This window comes from Notechis scutatus, chromosome 4 (genome assembly GCF_049901735.1).
Source record: "Notechis scutatus isolate UNSWTSFEM ecotype Mainland chromosome 4, rNotScu1.2, whole genome shotgun sequence".
In the NCBI taxonomy this organism is placed as follows: Eukaryota; Metazoa; Chordata; class Lepidosauria; order Squamata; family Elapidae; genus Notechis; species Notechis scutatus.
The window spans coordinates 60,904,415-60,925,553 of NC_142012.1; the positions used below are offsets into that span (position 1 = coordinate 60,904,415).

General features: G+C 38.7%; 1 protein-coding gene across 3 annotated transcripts in view; it reads right to left on the reverse strand.

Moving 5' to 3' along the window:
- SPATA18 (spermatogenesis associated 18) overlaps positions 1–20,512 on the reverse strand; it is a 39,956-nt gene extending 19,444 nt beyond the window's left edge. Inside the window, exons 1-7 of one of the 3 annotated variants that reach the window (XM_087963562.1) lie at positions 20,199–20,511; positions 15,068–15,173; positions 13,897–14,012; positions 12,291–12,409; positions 5,734–5,829; positions 2,945–3,070; positions 541–778 (exon numbers count right to left, since the gene is read on the reverse strand). In XM_087963562.1, the coding sequence (XP_087819688.1) occupies positions 541–778; positions 2,945–3,070; positions 5,734–5,829; positions 12,291–12,409; positions 13,897–14,012; positions 15,068–15,173; positions 20,199–20,285 (888 nt within the window). In that variant the 5' untranslated portion in view covers positions 20,286–20,511. Of the gene's footprint in view, positions 1–540; positions 779–2,944; positions 3,071–5,733; positions 5,830–12,290; positions 12,410–13,896; positions 14,013–15,067; positions 15,174–20,198 lie in introns of all 3 variants that reach the window. The other 2 variants (XM_087963563.1, XM_087963564.1) reach the window with 2 other exon arrangements.
- Between the last annotated feature and the right edge of the window lie 627 nt (positions 20,513–21,139).

Here is a 21,139-nt window from a genome sequence, read left to right on the forward strand (position 1 = left end):
TGACCTTTCTGATCGACAAGCTCAGCGTCTTAGCCACTGAGCCACCGTGGTATATCTAAATACTAAGTACTATTCTTTTTAGTAGCCAATGCCAGCTATTTTTTTAATAGAATAGAATAGAATTCTTTATTGGCCAAGTGTGATTGGACACACAAGGAATTTGTCTTAGTGCAAATGCTCTCAGTGTACTTGATTCATAGATTTCACGCAGCTGCTAATGAATTCTGGGTTAACTAATCCGAGGAACAAACCATGGATCTTCTTTTAAGGAGCTCAAAAATACAAGTTCATAAAATAAACTCTAAGTAAGCCAGCAATGGCCATGTGTAAGTCATCTGCACAATTGAACTTGTTCTTCATAAAACATCTCTAATCTGCGATAAGCATATTGTTGAACCAACATCAACATTTCATATTTCCGTAATGAGACCTGATGCCAGAAGTTCCAACAACTGAAGCTTCTAAGCAGTTTATGACCTGTGTGCACTTATCAAAGTAATGAGTATTAATGGCATTAAAAAAAACAGTTGCGTGTCATACCACAACAGCGGTATAGATTATTCTCTGCACCATTTCCAGATCATCTGTGTAGCTCCTCAAGAGGGTTTGAGCGTCTAGACGTTCTTGAGAGTAAATGTCATTGAATCGTTCCACAAGGCGAGCGTGGCGCAAAGCATAAGTAAGTCTTCCCCGGCTGGGTGAAAAATTTCGTGCTGAAGGTGGACTCGGCGATCTACTTCGAGCAAGTCTCGGAGGAGAAGATCGATTTCGTGCAAGCCTGAAACAAGATTTGCCGAATGGCAGGAAGGCAAAATCTTTACTGCTACAAATACTTTGCTCCAAATACAGGAAGATCTTGACTTACAATGGTTCATTTAGTGACTGTTCAACGTTTAAAAGGCACTGAAAAATGTGACCTATGACCGTTTTTCACAGTTACAACCTTTCTATCATCCCCATGACCACGTCATCAAAATTCAGATGCTTGGCAAGTGGCTCATATTTATGACCATTGCTGTGTGCCGGGGTCATATGATCCCCTTTTGCGACCTTCTGACAAGCAAAGTTAATGGGGGAAGCCAGATTCACTTAACAACCGTGTTACTAACTTAACAACTGCAGTGATTCACCTAACAACTGTGGCAAGAAATGTCATGAAATGGGGCAAAATTCACTTAACCAATTTCTCACTTAGCAATGGAAATTTTGGGCTCAAAATTTGGGCTATATTTAAACTAAGCACATATGAAATTAGAAGATGGAATGCAAGTATTTCAAGTAAATCAAGAGAAGAATTGTTTGAGGCAGAAAAACTGAACTTCTCTCTTCTCTTTTTCTCTTGTTATACCATTTCACCTTCCTCTCCTTCATATGAGATATTTGGGCAAACAAAAGTTTGGGAATACATTTTGCTTGGCATAGGAAACTATCTAACTCTCCCTACCTAAATTGAATAAGCTTTGCAGGCAAAACTCACTTAACAAATTTCTCACTAAGCAATATAATTTTGGTCTCACTTCTGGTCATATGTTGAGGACTACCGGTAGTTAAAAAAATAAATTTTTATATTTGTTTCTATTGCTCTTAGAAAAACACCAGCCATTTTTATTATTATTGCTTATAAAGGTCTACATTTTTGTCACAGTGAGATACTTTACTGTTTTTGATTCTAGTACACTTTGATACAACAGATTAGTTTCCTGAATATTCCCAAATTCAAGAAATATTTAATAATTTTTTAAAAATGTTTTGGTAGATAAAATTCTTTCTCTTTGGGGGAAGATGTTTCATCTTGAACTGAAAGGCAGGAGTAAATAAATTGTAAATCTATAGATATGGCCTCTTTCCCCAGATCAAGGAAATATAATAATCCCCAGAGTCGCTCTCTATGGTGAGACGGGCCGCGTATAAATTTAATAAATAAATGAATTATTGTAATGAGCTTTTCAGAGCATGGGAAACTAGACAGAGATAGGAAAAATATTCAAGCACAGAACATTCTGACAGACTTGAACACTGGGTCCCAACTAACAAAATGAAATTCAATGTAGAGAAAAGTAAAGTCTTACACTTAGGCAAGACTAACCAAAACTACATATATAGATTGGGAAAAACCCAGTAACTGTGAAAGGATCTTGGAGTCTTCGTGGACAACCAATTAAATATGAGCCAACAGTGTGCAGCCGCCGCCAAAAAAAGCCAATGCAATCCTAAATTGCACTAACAATTTAATCAAGATCACGTGAGGTACTAATATCACTCTATAAAGCCTTAGTAAGACCACACCTAGAATACTGCTCTAGTTTTGGTCACCAGACTATAAGAGAGATGTTGAGACTCTAGAAAGAGTGCAGAGAAGAGCAACCAAGATGATTAGGGGACTAGAGACTAAAACATACAATGAACGGTTACAGGAACTGGGCATGGCTAGTCTAGGGAAGAGAAGTACCAGGGGAGTCAGGAGAGCAGTCTTCCAATATTTGAGGGGCTGCCACAGAGAGGAGGAAGGGGTCAACCTATTTTCCAAAGCACCTGAAGGCCAGACAAGGCATAATGGATGGAAACTGATCAAGGAGAGATTCAAGCTGGAAATACAGAGAAATGTTCTGATAGTGAGAACCATCAACGAAAGGAACAGAAGTTGCCTTCAGAAGTTGTGGGAGCTTCATCCCTGGATGCTTTCAAGAAGACACTGGACTTGAAATGGTTTAGGGTCTCCTGCTTGGATGGGGAGTTGGACTAGATGACCTACAAGGTCCTTTCCAACTCTGTTATCTGAACGTTCTTTCTTCATCCACAAAACATCTAATCATTTCCCCAGCCCATCACAAATAGAATAGAAGGAGACCAGGAATCTCTAATGAAGACCCCATGAGAAAAGAAGTTTGCTTTTTGGCTCTCATAAGCTGCAAAAAAAAACAAAAACACCTTCACACGTCCTTACCTGCTTTGAAGAAGGGACTTCTCAGCCCGAAGGATAGCAATTTCATCCTTCAATGTCTGTAACTGATTCTCGTACTCATCCAGATTCTCCAAAGTGCAATCTGATTTTGCCCGAGAAGCCTTTAAGCTTAACCACAAAAAAAACCAAATCAGATAAAATGCACGATTGAAGTGATGCTCTGCTTTCTGTGCCACATTAACATCAGCCTGGGAGGTTAAAAAATGGTAAGCAGGAGGAATTCAAGAGTTGCTCCTACACAGTTGACAATTATCCTCACAATTTAAAGTAAACCTTTGCATTTTTTAACTCTCTTCGCCACTCAAAAGCCATGTGGAACTTTCTGCATTCTATTATTAGCTATAAAATTATAAACACTGAGGCATATCATATTGTTTTGAGGTATTAAAAAAAAAACCCACCCAGGGTTCCAATCTACCTCAATCCCAAATGTGGTTAGGAGAAAGCAGCTAGTCTTATCAACTCAAAAGTTACTGCCCCTGCCAATACTAAAGCCTTCCTACCCCTCTTTGCCCAATCCTACTCATTTGCACAAATGTGTGTTTCAGAGGTGGTATTCAGCAGGTTCTGAGCAGTTCTGGAGAACCGGTAGCGGAAATTCTGAGTAGTTTGGAGAACCGACAAATCCCACCTCTGACTGGCTCCGCCCCCATCTATTCTCTGCTTCCCGAGGCCCAGCTGAACGGCTGGGTCTTCTTTGGTTGACCTGCACAGGAGAACGGAGCTGGAAAGCAGGTTAGTGGGGTGGGGAGGGAAGAGGGAATTTGCAGTAACTTTCCCCCAGGAGTGGGGAGGGAATGGAGATTTGACAGTATCCTTCCCCTGCCATGCCCACCAAGCCACACCCACCAAGTCAAGCCATGGCATGCCACGCTCACCAAGCCACACCCACAGAACCAGGAGTAAAAAAAAATTGAATCCCACCACTGGTGTGTTTCCTGTTCTCTTCCTTGGTTTTCCAGCCCATTCCCCTTACCTTCCAATCTAACAAAGGTTCCCACTCCCTTTACACAGGGGGGCTCTATCCCTCTCTTATCGATCGTATGAAGCTCCGTATAAGTAGTTTCCCCACTGATTTCAAATGAAATGAAATAGGACAAGTTGCTACGGCCAACTCGCTGCAGCCAACTTGCCATGGCCAACTCCCCAAGACCATCTTGCCATGGAACAACTTGCTGCAGGACAATTCAACAATTCTTGGTGCAGGACAATTTAACAATTCTATTTAATTATTTAAAATAAAATTTAAAAACATGTTTGTAATTCACATTTCGTTCCATCCTTCTTTTTGCATCGTTTCCCCCCACTATTTCTTTGATATTAGTGTTAACTCTTGTCCTATGGCGAGTTGTCCTGCAGTGAATTGGCCATGGCATGTTGGTCGTGGCAAGTTAACCCTGGCAAATTGTCATAGATCCTGCTTTACATGACATAAGATGGGAATATATGTATAGATTGTATCCAGCGAGTGGCTAAAAACCCACTGTGCGTTTTAGAATTCCTTTCAAGTGCATCACAATGGTGGCCTTTGAGTTTACTATTTTACAATTAGTTTTTATTAAGCTATGCTTGTGCTCACTGACTATCATTCTGCAGAATCAACACACAAAAAGCACATTTAGGTTGCAATATTAAATAAGCCTAACTAGCGAATAAACCTGAATGAGCACACGGGAATAAGCCCAAGATTCTGAATAAGTTTATTTACATGGTTAAAAATCAACATGAGCATTTAACTAATGTCATACCGTTATTTAATTGCACTATCCTGCAAACAAGTTTGACTTTCCCCACATGTCTTTCGCTGATTTTTCTCTACCCACTTGAGTTCAAAGTAACCGCTGACAATAAAAGTTAAAAAAATAATAATATAATACTGAGTAAATATAATACTGCACACTTCACGGAAGCACAGGGGCAAAATTGTTCAGAAAGATTCAGTACAATGGCTGCTAAAATCACAGCATGGAATATCATGAACTGAATGATGTGAAAACTTTCAGCATGCAATCAGCCCCTGGACAATTCCAATAAACTCTAACCCTAACCTCTAAAAATATGGAAGTCATAAATATTGGATTACACATGATAGAAAAACATTCAGAGCTTTCTGAGACAATAACCTTTCCAATCCCATTCAAGCAGTATACAAGATTTTTTAATATAAAAAAATAACACCATCTTTGGAATGCAGGGTCTTATAAGTAAGGCCAGCCTAATATTAGAAGATACAGTCTCACCTTTTTAGGTCTGTGTTTATTGGTCTTGGAGTTGCACAGACCTAGACTCCCAACCAATCAGGATGAAGAAAAAACCATTCAAATATAGAACAAGGCCAGCACCAAATTCAAATAGTAACGGCTGCCAATGCCTGACACACACGCCTAAGAAGAACCCAATACACAAGCCTGATGATGGCAGATGAGAAACTGGCAGATGATGGCTGCCTAAACGTTGCTATAACTTTAAAAGCACAACTATTAAGACGTGGGAAAATGCCCAAACAAACCTAAATACCACACATATAAATACCTGTGAAAACATAACACACACACACACACACACACACACATTCTTTTTACATACTAAATATTCAAAAACAGGTACTTGTATAAAAAGTCATCTATATCTGTCCAAAAGCAACTCAGATCAATAAATTATGACCATTATAAAATGAAAAATGTAAAACCTTTAGAAAAATCTATAATTTTGACAAATAGATAATAGTTATAAATAGTCCTGCACGATAAGGCGGGTTTTTTTCTCCTTACTCTGTTTTTAGCTGAACAATTTCATCTTCTGCTGCCAAAAGAGTAGTAGCTGATTTGGACTTTGTGTCTTCGAGAGACAACTTGGCTTCTGTCAGACTGCAAGAGAATTTAATACCCAAAGATATACCTTTAAATGTAAAGATACTATTTTTCTAGTTTGAAAAAATATGAATTTTTCCCCCAATGAAATAGGGAGCAGTGTCTTGAAAACTGCAATTCCAATAATCCCCTTGGGGAGCTTTGAAAAGGCTGACTTAATAATATTAACAGGCAAAGTACTTTCAAGACAACTAGTACACAGAAGTAACCATCAGCCAAACCCAGATCTTCTACTTTCAGGGGAAACATCATAACAATCACATTTACCTTAAGTGATTGTTAAATACATGCAAGCAATATATATATATGGGGCAAGTGTAACTTAAACCACAATTTGAAAAATCACAAATGTGTAACAGACGCTCAATAATTTACAGAACGTCCTTCATATATTTTCTTTGCAGAAGCTAAAATTTGCAACAAATGATATTTGCATATATTTTGAAGGCTGTAATTGGATCCCCACCAGACTCAAAAGGCAACTTAGGTATCTGTCCATCCATTAGTCAATCTAGGCTAGTGTTGTTTGTTTACTGTCTTGAAAGTAGCTCTTTCAAATATCATGTCAATGTTGTCCATTGTTTGCTGTCAGAAGCTTTTAAGTGGAAATTCTAGGATTATTCCGCTCAAGTATGGATTCTGCCTAAAATGTCAATCCTGATTTCTAGTTTGACAATCTACATCTGACAACATTGCCAATTCATTCCGTTGCTTTGATACGACAACAAAGAGCTTCCTTCAATATCATTTTTGAATCCTTTCCACATGTCAATTTAGTAGGCCAATTAGAGTTATGTCATTTATGTCCTCTCATACAGAGGCTATATTAAAAACAAACTCTGCATTGAGAGAGGTCATTGGAGTTTGTTTTTTTTTCTGCAATTATGAAAATGCACTTTAAAAAGTTAGGAATAATATAGTTGGGAGAGATGAAGCCCTCTTGCCAAGGGAAAGATGCCATAAGCAAGAGGGAGGAGTTCGTTTCTCCTGCAGCTTCCTGTTCTCAGGTGTCTTCAAAATAGGTTTTGGAGAGTGCATCTCCAGAGCAGAGGCTGGGAATGAGATGGCTGCAGAAAAGACAAGAGGTAGGAAAGGACCATTGCATAAATAAAAGGTCTCTTTCATGATAACTGGATTTCCTTAATTTCTTTAAATGCATATCAAGAAAAGAGAGTATATCAAACTAATTGCACTATTAACGTTTCTTTGACTGACTGCATTTGTACCTGTCATAATAAAAAACTTATTATATATGTGTCAATAAATCTAAAGTCAAACACAATTCATTGTATTTATCCAAAAGGAAGACAACCTTAAGTTTTAAACAAGGGAAGACTGTACAGCAAAAAAAAAAAACCCAAAACTATATATCTCCATTACTGTATGTTCAAGTAAACAGAGGGAACCTTCTCATTTTAAATGCAATTTATCTGCCATGATGACCATCTGTACTTTTCACACACACACACAAGCACACTCACACTTTAACACTCTAGACAGATGTCTACGACATATGAATATTTCAAATTTATTCATCAATCTGTCCCACTATCCTGCCATACATACATTGAAGGGCACTGAGAAGTAAGACAAACTTAAGATTTTCCTCCATCGTCTTTAGTAAAATATCTGTTCCTCCTTCAACCCTCCCTTGATTCCAATAGTCATAAGAAAATTCATATGTTTCTGACACCAGGAAAATATCATTCTTGCTAAGTGTGATTTTTTTAAAACGGAGATAAAAGCTATTTTAAGGAACTAATTTCTTAACTGGAAACAGTCTTCTTACGTTTAATCAGCTCAACAACAAGAGAAAATGGATGAGATGCATGGAATTCTGACAGACGCAATAAAATTGTGTAGTTTGCAGAAACACAGTGTACATTTAAGATATGTTGCCTTCTAAAATTGTGATTCTCGGGCTTGCTGACACAAGCATAGTGAGGCTGTGGCCCTCCTGATATAATCATAATTACAATTCTCAACATTCTTTACCATTAAGTATGATTCAGCAACCTCAAGAGAATTACAATTTCCAATTACTCACAACTTGAGAATTAATGAGATAAAATAATTGCTCTTCCAATAGAAGAGAATATAAGGAGCTCAGTGTTGAACACTTGAATTCTTGGTACTTGTTTCCTGCTTGACTGCTTGTCTGATGTCCATCCTTGCTTGGTTGCTGAAGAGGAGGTATTCAGAGGTGGTATTCAGCCAGTTCAGACCAGTTCCGCCGTACTGGTAACAAAAATTTTGACTAGTTCGGAGAACCGGCAAATACCACCTCTGGCTGGCCCTGCCCATCTACCCCGCCCTATCCTGTCCTATATGCCCTTGTTTAGCTCAGCTGATTTGCACAGCAGAGCAAAATGCCGCACCTCAGCTGAGCTAAAAAACAGCTCACCTCACCAGCACTGACAGAAGGCGGTTTTTCATTGCTGCGCACGTGTGTTTGGCGCTTGAACTGATTCGCGCAGCAGCTGAAGCGTGCTCATAGAACCGGTGGGGGAAAATTTGGAATCCCACCAGTCTTTTTTTTCCTTCTTAGCTTTTTCGTTGTCTCTTTTGAATGGTTTGCCTTCATGTGTTTACTGATGGCTGTCTAGAATGCTCAGTTTCCCACCTAAAACTATGTATGGTTGAGTCTGTCCTTCCGTTGTAAGATTAAGGGGTATTCATTGTACATTATCTTCTAACTGCTAGCCGGTGTTCATGGAGGTATTCTGCTGCTCTCTGTCCTACATGATGGCTGTTATAGTCCTTACACTTTATCTTGTAGAGTATTCCTGATTTGTCTTCTTCAGCCTACTGGGCCTTTGGGTTTACTTAAGATGTTTTGGCAGGCTTTAGTTAGTGTGCCACGATAATGCAATATAATTATCTGCTGTAGATTCTTGGATTTTGGGGATGTATGGCAGTGTTATTCTTTTTATAGCTTGTGTCATCTGTGCTGTAGGGGGTCAGGTTCCAATAAAACTGTGTGGGTATCCTTTTTTTGGGGGATGTTGTATAGATGGTCTGATTTCTTTTTCTGATGTAGTGCGTTTGTACACAACTCCTTTTGTGGGAGGTTGGGCTGTTACTTTGGTAGTGGGACACTTAGTTACCCTGGCTTGTTTATCAATAAGACTTGATTTTAAAATGATGAAGATATCCAGGAAAGGTAGTATATTGTTGTTGTTTTCTTTTTCCCTTGTAAATTTTATTCCTTTGAAGAAGTTGATTGTATCCAGATCCAAACTTTGGGTTGTATATGTGGGAGTTCTGTAGTTTTTAGATGCTGCATGATTGTCTCTGCTAGGAGTTGTGTGTCCTGCTGTGCAGTTTATTGGTCATTTGTTCATCCTATTAAGTACATGTAAACACAAGCTTCAAATTTCTAAAGTGCCTAAACCACTTTGCTGAGCTATTTTCCATCCAGCTGTGCAGTTTACTGGAAGTTTGTATCTGAAACGAGTATCAGAATTGCTCGTCCTATTAAGGATATTGAAAGAAGTACCAGTTTATGTCAGTTTTGACTGTATGTCTTTGTTATGTTTTCCATCCAACTTTTTTTGATATTTGTTATGAACATCACTTCATAGTGCAAGACAATAAGAAAATCTAATTAGTTGTCATTTATTTTATCCAAATATTTTAAAACTGTAAAGCCAACTTTGTCTAGTGGATAAGGCACTAGGATAGAAAATGGGAGACCATGAGTTCGCGTCCTGCCTTAGCCATGAAAGCTGGTTGTGTGACATTGGGCCAGTCATTCTCTCTCAGCCCAACTTATTTCACAGGGTTGTTGTAGGAAAAATAGGAAGAATAATATTGTGTGTTTTCAGTTCATTATTTGTAAAAATAATAAAAAGGGATATAAATAAATAATAACTATGGTATTTAATCCAAACTGTGGGAAATCAGTGCCTTTTATTCCAGAACATTCCTGACTGGCAAGAAGAAACATATCCAAGCAGACTAACCAACATATTGTAGTCCCACAAACATCCTATAGTATATATCAATATATTAACATAATTCAATGATGGAGAAAACCAGAAATGGTGGACATTTTAGAATATAAGAAAATCTATTTTTTTTTATCTTTCCATGTGGCTTCAAGGTCTGTATATAGATCAGTTATAATGATCCAAATAGTTCCAAATGTTCATATATTTAACAGGATTTTCCTCAGACTATTTTTCCTCAGACTATATTAATTATTTTTCCCAACATGTCCCAAATCAGCTCCTACTAAAACATGAAAACTTGAATTCAATTTTGTAAGGTTTCTGAAATATGTTATTACTCAATGTACTTTATTTTGGAGTACAGCATGTGAGTATTTTTACAGTTGCAAAGGGAAATATTTCTATTTGATTTTCCTAGTATAAAACAATACTGTTTTAAGATTTATGAATCTTTCATGTTATAGGCTGACATTCCATTAATCACACAAAACTAATTCTCAATTATATACAGGGCAAAACCAGGTAGATTTTATTCATTTAGCCATTAAATGTCTGCTGCATTTTGTGTTAAAATATCTTGGAAAAGAAATAAATAGCTCAATAAAGGTTACAAACTACACCTTTCTTTAAAGAGCATTTCTTGTTATTTATTTTTTTTAAAAAATAGGTGCTTGTAAATATTTATGGTTTTATCTCTAGAAGAATTTTAGCCCTTATGAATTTATTTATGGTTAGGTCAATTTTGCTCATAATATTTTTATAATTCAAGCTGTTTCTGAATATGCTCTTCATAAAGAAACACAAATCTGTTAATAATTATATAATTATAGTTGATGTCCAGCTCATAATTTATGAGGTTTTCAAGGAAGCAAAACATAGGAGATTTTTTTTTCTATTTGGGGGGAAATGAGGAAACAGCTATATTTTAAAAAAATATTGTCTTGCACTATGAAGTGATGTTCATAACCACTTTATAGATGCTTATTTTTTTCTATATCTCTAGGTATATAACCTTGTTGTATAAACTTGCTGAGAGCCAGTTTGGTGTAGTAGTTTAAAGCACTGTGCTAGAAACTGGACAATCTTGAGTTGTAACTCTAGCTTACACATGAAACCAGATGGATGACTTTGGGCCAGTCAGTCTCTCTCAGCCCTAGAAGGAAGGCAATGGCAAACCACTTCCAAAGATGTTGCCAAGAGAATTGTAGGGATTTGTAGGGAATGACTAAAAGACACATCACACCCCCACTAAAAACCTTAACTTCCACGGTCAATGAATACAGTTATGCCAATTGTATGGTAAATATCTTGCATTGTACAATACAATACAATTTACACTTGCCAGTTTATGTCAAGCAGCCTTTTTTCATTTGATGTTCTCCAGATTGACAGAGATGAGCAAAAAGGAGGAGGAGGAGGAGGAGGAAGGAGGAGAAGATGATGATGAAGAAGAGGAGGAGAAGAGGAGGAGGAGGAGGAGGAGGAGGAGGAGGAGGAGGAGGAGGAGGAGGAGGAGGAGAGGAGAGGAGGAGAAGAAGAAGAAGAAGAAGAAGAAGAAGAAGAAGAAGAAGAAGAAGAAGAAGAAGAAGAAGAAGAAGAAGAAGAAGAAGAAGAAGAAGAAGAAGAAGAAGAAGAAGAAGAAGAAGAAGAAGAAGAAGAAGAAGAAGAAGAAGAAGAAGAAGAAGAAGAAAAAATAGTAGTAATAGTAGTAGTTTTATGTAGTGGTTAAGGTGCTGAACTAGAAATCAGGTAACTGTGAATTCAGGTTCTGCCTTAGGTCTGAAATCCAGTTGAGTGACTTTGGGCCAGTCATTCTCTTTGAATCCATCTCATCTCACAGGGTTATTGTTGTGGGGAAAGGAGAAGGAAGGAGGAGTATTAAATACAGGTAATCCTTGACATACAACCATAACTGGAGCAGAATTTGTTACAAAGTAAGGTTGTTAAGAGAATCATGCTGGATTTTATGCCATGGTTGTTCAAAGAATAGTTGTGGTTGTTAAGTGATCCAACCAGACATTAAACAAACCCGGCTTTCCCCATTGACTTTGCAAAACATCTAAGGTCACAAATGGCAATCCCATAACTCTGTAATGCTACAACCATCATAAATATATGCCAGCTGCCAAGCACCCAAATTTTGATCAGGTGACTTTGGAGGTGCTGCAATGGTCCTAAGTTTGAAGACCGGTTGAAACTAACTTTTTTTCAGAGCCGTTTGTATCTTTGGTGGCTAAATGGATGGTTGTAAGTCAAAGACCACCTGCATGTTTGCCCTCTTGAGTTATTTCAATAACAACACAGGCAGGATTAAAAAAATAATTAAAAGCACCAGAATTCCCAGGTACTAGCCACACACACTGGATTAAAAATCCTGGCTGCTGTGTTCCATCATACCTGGAAGGCCTCTGCTTGTAAATGCTGCAAAGTTATTTGTATACAACAGGATTCAATATTTTCAACTTATAGAAGGACAAAAAAAAAGAGAGGTTTTTTTTCCCCTACTCTTGTTGCACCAAACTCAGCTGTAACCGTGTGGCATTCAGCTCTTTTTCCAGCTGTTCAACTTCAAAGTTCCGAACGCTGCTTAATTCCCTCAGCAGTCTGTCTTTCTCAAGGGATTCCTACAAGCAGATATACATAGTCTAAAAATTATAAATGAAAGGGCATTTGAACATATCCCAGAAACATTGTGAGAAGTTATACAGAAATCTTGAATTAATTTTATTAATTTTATTTTATTTTTTAATTTTAAGGAAGGCCAAGCAAAAATACGTATGTTGGGAGGGTGCAACACAACCACCACCATTAGTTTTTCATCCAGGCATGGCAACCCCTGACATAACAACATAATAGCATGCATGGCATCATCTTCACCCACTCACAGCTTGGGGCAAACCCTTTTTTAATGTTTTATTTTATTTATTTATCAATAGCTTACAAGGTAATGAATATAAGTATATATAAAGTATAAATACAGGATATAGAATAATTTGGGACAATAGGACAGGGATGGTAGGCACAATTGTGCACTTATGCACGCCCCTTGCACACCTGTTAGGAAAGGGAAATGTGCCAGAAAAGCAACCAAGTTATGGGGGCTGCTTCTGTCTTACACACTTGGAGTGGAGGAGAACCCTTGGAATAATGCTAATGTCACACGTAACTTCCAAGCCTTTCCACCAGGGTTTCCTAGGTCTGGCAACTTCCAGGAAGGTGGACTTCAAATCCCAGAATTCCACAGCCAATATGGCCACTGACGAGAACTCGGAGACTAGGATGTTCTACCTCTCTTCTGGAAGAGGTTTCACACTACATACTCAGCCAGGTGTAAATGAAGACTCAACCATCCAGACTAAAAATATTTATAAAGATTAAATCATGGCCACTGGAGCAGTTTATTAAAACTGACCCATTTGAGTAAATTTATATGGATGACTAACAAAATCTCTCAGTTAAACTTTGCTCCAGTTGCTATGATTTAAATTTTTTAGATTACTCCGCCCTGCTACATTCATCTAAGTTATGAGTAAGGAACCATGGTCCTTTTATGACTTATGGACTTCAATTCCTAGAATTGGCTGGCTCTGGGAGTTGGTCCACAAGTCATAAAAGGGCCTTTGATCCCCAGCCCTGATCTAAGTAAGATCCTCTGTCATTTGAAATTATTCTTCTTACACTTTGCTTAGCCTTGTCAAATTAATTTTCCCAACTATAACATTGCTTTTCCAATTAAGATATTCAACAGAAATATATAAATATGAAACCACCAAATAGGGAACTCTTCCATAAAACAGCCATGTATAGATTAGAATAACACATACTTCTAGAACTTTGTGTAAAGTGTTCACTGACCAAGCAAAATGATTTTGCAATACAGAATCTTTGATAGACTGAAGATCCATTCTAAAATTGTATTTTCAGCAAGGATTTCTCCAGAGATAAACGTGTGTTTTTTGCAATCAGTTTCAAATTCTATATGTGAAGTCTGAACACCCAAGCAAATTTTAAAAGACTGGTGATAAAAGATACAATTTCTGAATCCAAACCATGCAAACATTTGGTTTAATTTTTATATTAGGAATTTTTAAAAAATAATAATAATAATTACCTGTAATACGGAAGAACATGTGTCCAGGCTGCTTTCAAAAGGTGGGCTCGAAAAGCAAGTACCCAACCATGGGAGAAGACGGGATTTTATTATTTCCATACCTTCATAATTGCCACCTGAGTTGATAAATTAAAAATATATATGACAAAATTCTTTAAATGGTTGGGTATGAATCCATTTCAGAAACACGTGCCATACTTGTACAATAGACTACAGTAAGCTTAATATCGACCTCAAGGGTTGACGGGTTTATCCAAAGAGTTGGGAGTCAAAATGGAGGCCCAGTAAATGACTATGGGGTCAATCGGAAGAAACTAAATCTGGAAGAGCCTGATGACTTTACAACTAACACTCAACAATCTCTCAACAATATCAGTGCCTTTGTAGACACTACAAATGCATCAGATGCATTCTTCCCATTACAGGTAGTCCTTGTTTAATGACAGTTCAAAGTTATAACAGCACTGAAAAAAGGAACTTGAGTGTTTTTGACACCTATGATCGTTGCAGCATCCCCAAAGTCACATGATGAAAATTCACCTGCTTGACAACTGACTCACATTTATGACAGCTCAGTGTCCTAAACAGGATCATGGGATCCCCATTTTACGACCTTCTGACAAGCAAAGTCAATGGGGTAGCCAGATTCACTTAAACAACCGTATTACTAATTTAACAACTGCAGGGATTCATTTAACAACTGTGGCAAAAAAGATTGTGAAATGGGGCAAAATTCATGTAACAAATGTATATTATATATATATATATATATCATATATATATATATATATATATATATATATATATATATATATATATATATACACATACACACACATATACATATACATATACATATATATAGGCTCAATTGTGGTCATAGGTTAAAGACTGACTGTAATGACAGCAACAGATTCAGTAAAAAAAGATTATGTCAAATCTTATCTTTTTCACATTTTAAATATTGCCTATTTTTATAAAGTCATCATTACTATGTGTGGGCGATCTACAGTAAGATTCATACTCTAAGACTGTTCGAAAATTCAAGTCTAAGGTAGGGAAATAGGGAGTTGCAAGGTGGGGTTTTTTTTTTGTAAAACTAGGGTGTTCAGGTCTGACAAATTCAATATTTCCGGATATTCAGGGAATCCTTTAGGACAGGTAATCTCACCTTCTTGACAAGCTTTATTGAGAATCGAAAACAGCTGTCCCTGAATCGTGGAGTTCAGTTCCATGATTTCACAGCATAGAGTCAAGTTTTTATTACATGAGTTAATCTGAAAATCAGGTAAATGTTCTTGATTAATCCAGTTTTATCCATATTATTCCTTCACCAGTCATGCTTAGCAATAGAACAAATCTGAGTCAGAAGTACAATTTTACATTGTACTGTACATCGCTCCTGCTGAGCAGGAGGGGTATATTATAATAAATGTGGGGAAAGATGAGCTAATTTTTTCTTTACTTTTAGCCATACAAGTCATCAGAAAGTTTTCCTTGTTTACTGAAAGACCACCTTGTACACGGAACTGTATGCAGTGTTTATCATAACTGAGCTGTGAGCCACACTGCCATAGCAGAGTACAGTAGAGAGAGAAAAATCAGTCTGTATTCACACTAAATAATCTCATTAGCAAATAAAACTATTTTCCATTTACAGTATGATATTTTTCAGTTACACCATGTGGTGCTATATAATACATAAAAAGGGAGAGCACATTTGGAACTGTGTTAGACATGCTCACAAAATGGGTGCTCTATGAGACTCTATGAGACTCATTCATACAATGACTGATTTTGTGGATTTCAAAGTCTTTACTGCAAATAAATATTGATGCAAAGTTTGTGCTTTTCTTCCCATTTATCTATAATATTTAAGCAATCAAATAGGATAGGAAAACAGGTGGGAATCAAACTCTGAACTCTGGGGCATCAACTAGACACAAGGATAGTTTTTCCCCCATGCCATCACTCCTCTAAACTTCTAATTCCCACAACACTGTCAAGCTATTTAGTAAGACTATTAATATTATTCTTCTCTATTCTTTCTTATTACTTATCTCCTTTTCTACTTACAACTATAACTTTGTTGCTTGTATCTTTACAATTTATATTGTTTTATTTAGTTTCCTAGTACAATTTATGTTGATTGCTTATTTAGTATCCTATGTCTATCACTAAGTGTTGTATTTTATGATTTATGATGAATGTATTTTTATGACTATACTCATGATTTATCACTTATAGTTTTTATGTACAATGAGAGCTTACGCACTGAAGACAAATTCCTTGTGTATCCAATCACAATTGGCCAATAAAGAATTCTATTCTATTCTATTCTATTCTATTCTATTCTATTCTATTTTATTCTAATTTCTATTTCTATTCTATTTCTATTCCTTCCCAGTGTAATGGTTTTCAATTCAACCGGCCAATTGGGTTGGGGGTGAATGAATCCTTAATTTCCTATTACCTCCAGCTCAACTTAGTGCATTTAAACAAAGCGTATGGAGAACTCATTTAAAAAAAATAAACAAATACATCCCAAAACTATTCTTGCCCTAAAGATGCACAGTATAAATCCAGAAGTCTGAAATGGCCCTGATATTTATCAATTTATCGAAGACAAATATATATACATACACATATACATATACATATACATACATACATATATATGTATGGTATTCAGCTTTGTTCGGGTATTTTCCCACGTCATTATAGTTGTGCTTTTAAAGTTGTAGCAACATTTTGGCAGAATCTCATCTGCCATCATCAGGCTTCTGTATTGTGTTCGTCTGTGAGTCAGACTTTTACAGTTGTTTCAGTTTTAAATTTGGGGCTAGCCTACTGCTGTGCCAGAATGGTTTTTTCTTCATCCTGATTGGTTGGGAGTCTTGGTCTGTGTTTATTGGTCTTGGAGTTTGCTGTGTTCTGCTTGATTGGTGTTTCTAATATCTTCCGTCTGTTTTGTGGCTTTGTGTGTGTGTGTGTGTGTTGATTGGCTGGCAACTTTGTGTTCCTGTATTGGAGGCTTTTAGTGCAGCTTGGCTCCGAGTAAATGGACAGCTATCATTTGTTAGGAAGGTAGGTTTCATCTGGATGCCTGGTTGGGGTGTGTTTGAGCTGGAGCTTTCGGCTTCGTGCCAGTGCAAGCAGTGCAAGCTTTCGGCTTCGTGCCAGTGCAAGCAGTGCAAGCAGTGCAAGCTTTCGGCTTCGTGCCACTGCTTGCACAGGTACAAACCCAAAAGCACCAGCCTGAGGATGGCGAGTGGGACCTCGCCGAAACGTCGCCAAGATACTCTTAATCTTACACAGGAAAAGACCCTAACACACTTAGACCTACATACCTGTACCCGTGAAAATCTACGAAATATGTATGTATGTATGTATGTATGTATGTATGTATGTATGTATGGTATTCAGCTTTGTTTAGGTATTTTCCCACGTCATTATAGTTGTGCTTTTAAAGTTGTAGCAACGTTTGGCAGAATCTCATCTGCCATCATCAGGCTTCTGTATTGTGTTCGTCTGTGAGTCGGCTGTGACAGTCTGACTCACAGACAAACACAATACAGAAGCCTGATGATGGCAGATGAGATTCTGCCAAACATGTGCTACAACTTTAAAAGCACAACTATAATGACGTGGAAAATACCGAACAAAGCTGAATACCATACATGTAAGTACCTACGAAAACTTAAGAAAACACACACACACAGACACACACACACACAGACACAGACACAGACACACACACACACACATATAGATAGATAGATAGATAGATATAGATATAGATATAGATATAGATATAGATATAGATATAGATATAGATATAGATATAGATATAGATATAGATATATAGATATATTTTGTTTTCTTAAGTTTTCGCAGGTACTTACATGTATGGCATTCGGCTTTGTTCGGGTATTTTCCCACGTCATTGTAGTTGTTCTTTTAAAGTTGTAGCAACATTTCAGCAGAATCTCTGAATCTCTGAGATTCTGCTGAAACGTTGCTACAATTTTAAAAGAACAACTACAATGACGTGGGAAAATACCCGAACTCGGGTTTTCTCCCGCGTAAGATTGGAAGTATCTAGGCAACGTTTCGATGAAGTCTCATTCATCATCTTCAGGCTTCTGTCTTCAGCTCTGTGCTTCTCTAAGGTACTAGGCTAGAAATCAGGAGACAGTGGGTTCTAGTCCTCTCAGACACGGAAGCCGCCTGGGTAACTTTGGGCCAGTCACTCTTGCTCAGCCCAACTCACCTCACCTCACTTGTTGTTGTGGGAAACATAAGAAAATTCAAAGTGGCAAATATATCTAATCGAATCCTCCGTCCTTTTCTTATTTTTCCCACAACAACCCTGTGAGGTGGGTTGGTGGGATATTAATAAAAATTTAAAAATATGATAGATTCCATTCTTAACCATGAATATTATTGCTGCTGTATCTCAGTCTGCCTCAGAAGACTGTTGCAGGAACAAAAGGAGAGCTGGCTGAAAAAAAGAAAAGAAAGCTGGTTTCCAAGTTACTTTGGTCTGAGCATCTTGGAGGATCAGCAGAATGAAAAATCTAACATCTAAAAAGATTTTACAGGATACATTTCTAACCAAGTGAAATGCAAACGCTTAAGTGAGGGGGAACGACACACCTGTGGAACTATGAACTAAGGATGTAAATCTGATCAAAGTGAGCTCAATATTTACCACCTGGTGACTCCAGGTAAACAAAGTTACTAAGGGTACCGAAGTGATTTTTTTTTTCCATTGGGATCACTGGGAGATTTTATTTTTTTTCAATTTTCTAGCCAAGCCTGAAATTTCAACCTGTTTTCCTCACCCAAGTCGCCTTTCCAGATCAGCCAAGGGCGACCGAGGGCGATCCGTGCCAAACTGGGGCGTGGGAGGAAGAAAAGAAACCTGAGTAATCAATAATTACAAATAATCGCTGTTCTGAGATGTTGTCGGTACAGTATACCATTACATTCTGTAACCGTGGCAACCAACCACGTTGCCTCCCTCCCTCCCTCCCTCTTGGCGCTGAAATCCAGCGTCCTTGGTTACGGGTTTTCCCGGGAAATGGCTCTCCAGGATCCATTTAAAAGTCTGGATTCATCTCCCGCCATAAACTTGCTTCTCAAAGCTCCATTCGCGAATCAGGATCGTGGCGGGGCTTTTCTTTCCCTTAAGAAGAGGGTTTGTTTAAAAAATAATAACCCGTCCTTTCCCAAAAACACCTCGTTCTTGGACCGCCGCGTTGGAAGCTTTTTATTATATTACCCCAGATGTATTTTTTTTTCCATTTTCCTGCTCTTGCTTTCGCCGGAAGGGAAAATAATATTGCATCGCGTTAAAAAAATATATCGAGAATCTCTACCCCTCAGTGTAACAGATAACAGATAATCAGAGTTGGAAGGGACCTTATAGGTCATCTAGTCTAACCCCCATCCCAGCCCAAGCAGGAGATCCTACACCATTTCTGACAAATGGCAGACCAATCGCTTCTTGAAAGTCTCAAGTGATGGTACTCCCACAACTGTGGTACTTCTCGACAAAATATCCATCACCTTTTATCCAAATGCCCATCAAGAGACTGTTTCCTAGTATGATTTGTTTGCTTATTGTACCCTATGACTATTATTCAGTGTTCTACCTTAGGATTCTTGACGAATGTATTTTTTTCTTTTTATGTACACTGAGAGCATTTGCACCAAGACCAATTCCTTGTGTGTCCAATCACATTTGGCCAATAAAGAATTCTATTCTATTCTATTCTATTCTATTCTATTCTATTCTATTCTATTCTATTCTATCCTATCCTATCCTATCCTATTCTGTTCTATTTGAAGAGCTTACACTGGCCCAATGTCTGGTTTTTTTCAACATAGATAGAATAGAATAGAATTCTTTATTGGCCAAGTGTGATTGGACACACAAGGAATTTGTCTTGGTGCAAATGCTCTCAGTGTACATAAAAGAAAAGAGACATTCGTCAAGAGTCAAGAATCATCAGGTACAACACTTAACGATAGTCATAAGCAATCAAATTATACTAGGAATCACCCTGTCCTTGAATGGGTGCGTGGACTGGATATGAACATTTGAACCACTTATAAGCCCATGTATTTGCCATATGCTAATAAATAAATATATAGTAGAGAGGATGCTACACACTCAACACAAAAATACACACAGGCGCGCGCGCGCGCACACACACACCAGCCACCTCCTCGTCCCCAGATGCCTTCTGGAAAGACAACTGGCTTTATGTAAATCAGGCGTTTTACACACTCACGTAATAGTCTCTGTACCAACTTTCCAGCTTCTCCTGCAAAATCCTGCAGGTCTCATTGTTGATCAGCCTCCTCAAGGTGTCAGCCATGCCTGCCAGAGATGGCGACAGAAAAGGGCGAAGGGAGAGAGTCCAAGGCTTCAAAGAAAAAGAAAAAAAAAGGGCTTCTTTTCCCAAGGAAGCGGCGATCGTTTCTTGCTCTTCGGAGGTTTTTGCTTCTCGCCACCCAACGAGGAGGTGTCCTTAAAAGGGAGGGTGGGCTCAGCCTGGGAGTTGCCCCTTGCCAAGCCTCCTCTTATGATTGGAGCATGTTACCCTCGGTGATTGTTAAAGCAAACTGACGTTTGCTTTTTTGCTCGGGATGTCAGGGACGCCACGGCTGCGCGGAAAGAGCCCGCTTCTTTCGGTTGTAGCAACGCCGAAAAACCCCACCCTTCCTTTCCGCTCTCTGCCACCACCACCCCGTTCCCCGGGACGCGGGAGAAGCGCGGCTGGCTTGAGCAGGCCAAGGGCAACCCGGGAGAAAGGAAAGGGGCCGGGGGGCCTGGGGGAGCTTTGAAAAGAAAACATGGTGGGAAGATCCCTCGCCCCCCGCGGGATCTTCTTTCTTCTCCTTCCACCACAGCCGACCCAACTGACGCCTCGCCGCTTCGGGGAGGTTTCCAGAGGTGGCCGGGAGTCTGTGAGGCAAGCGGAACGACAGCGCGACTTTTGTTCCGTCTGGTGCCTCTTGAGGCAGAAGCTGGACGGGGTGGGCGGGAGAAGAGAAGGTGGGATCCCCAATTAGAGGTGCCAAAGGCGGCTCTCCTCGGCTCTCTCAGCGGGCCAGAGGCCGAGGCGCTCCTCCCCCCGCCCCGCTTTTCCCAGAGGGGCTCCGGCGACCGCTCTCCCGCCCGCGAAGGATACGGACGCGCGTGTCCCGCGTAGGCGACTCTCCTCTCGCA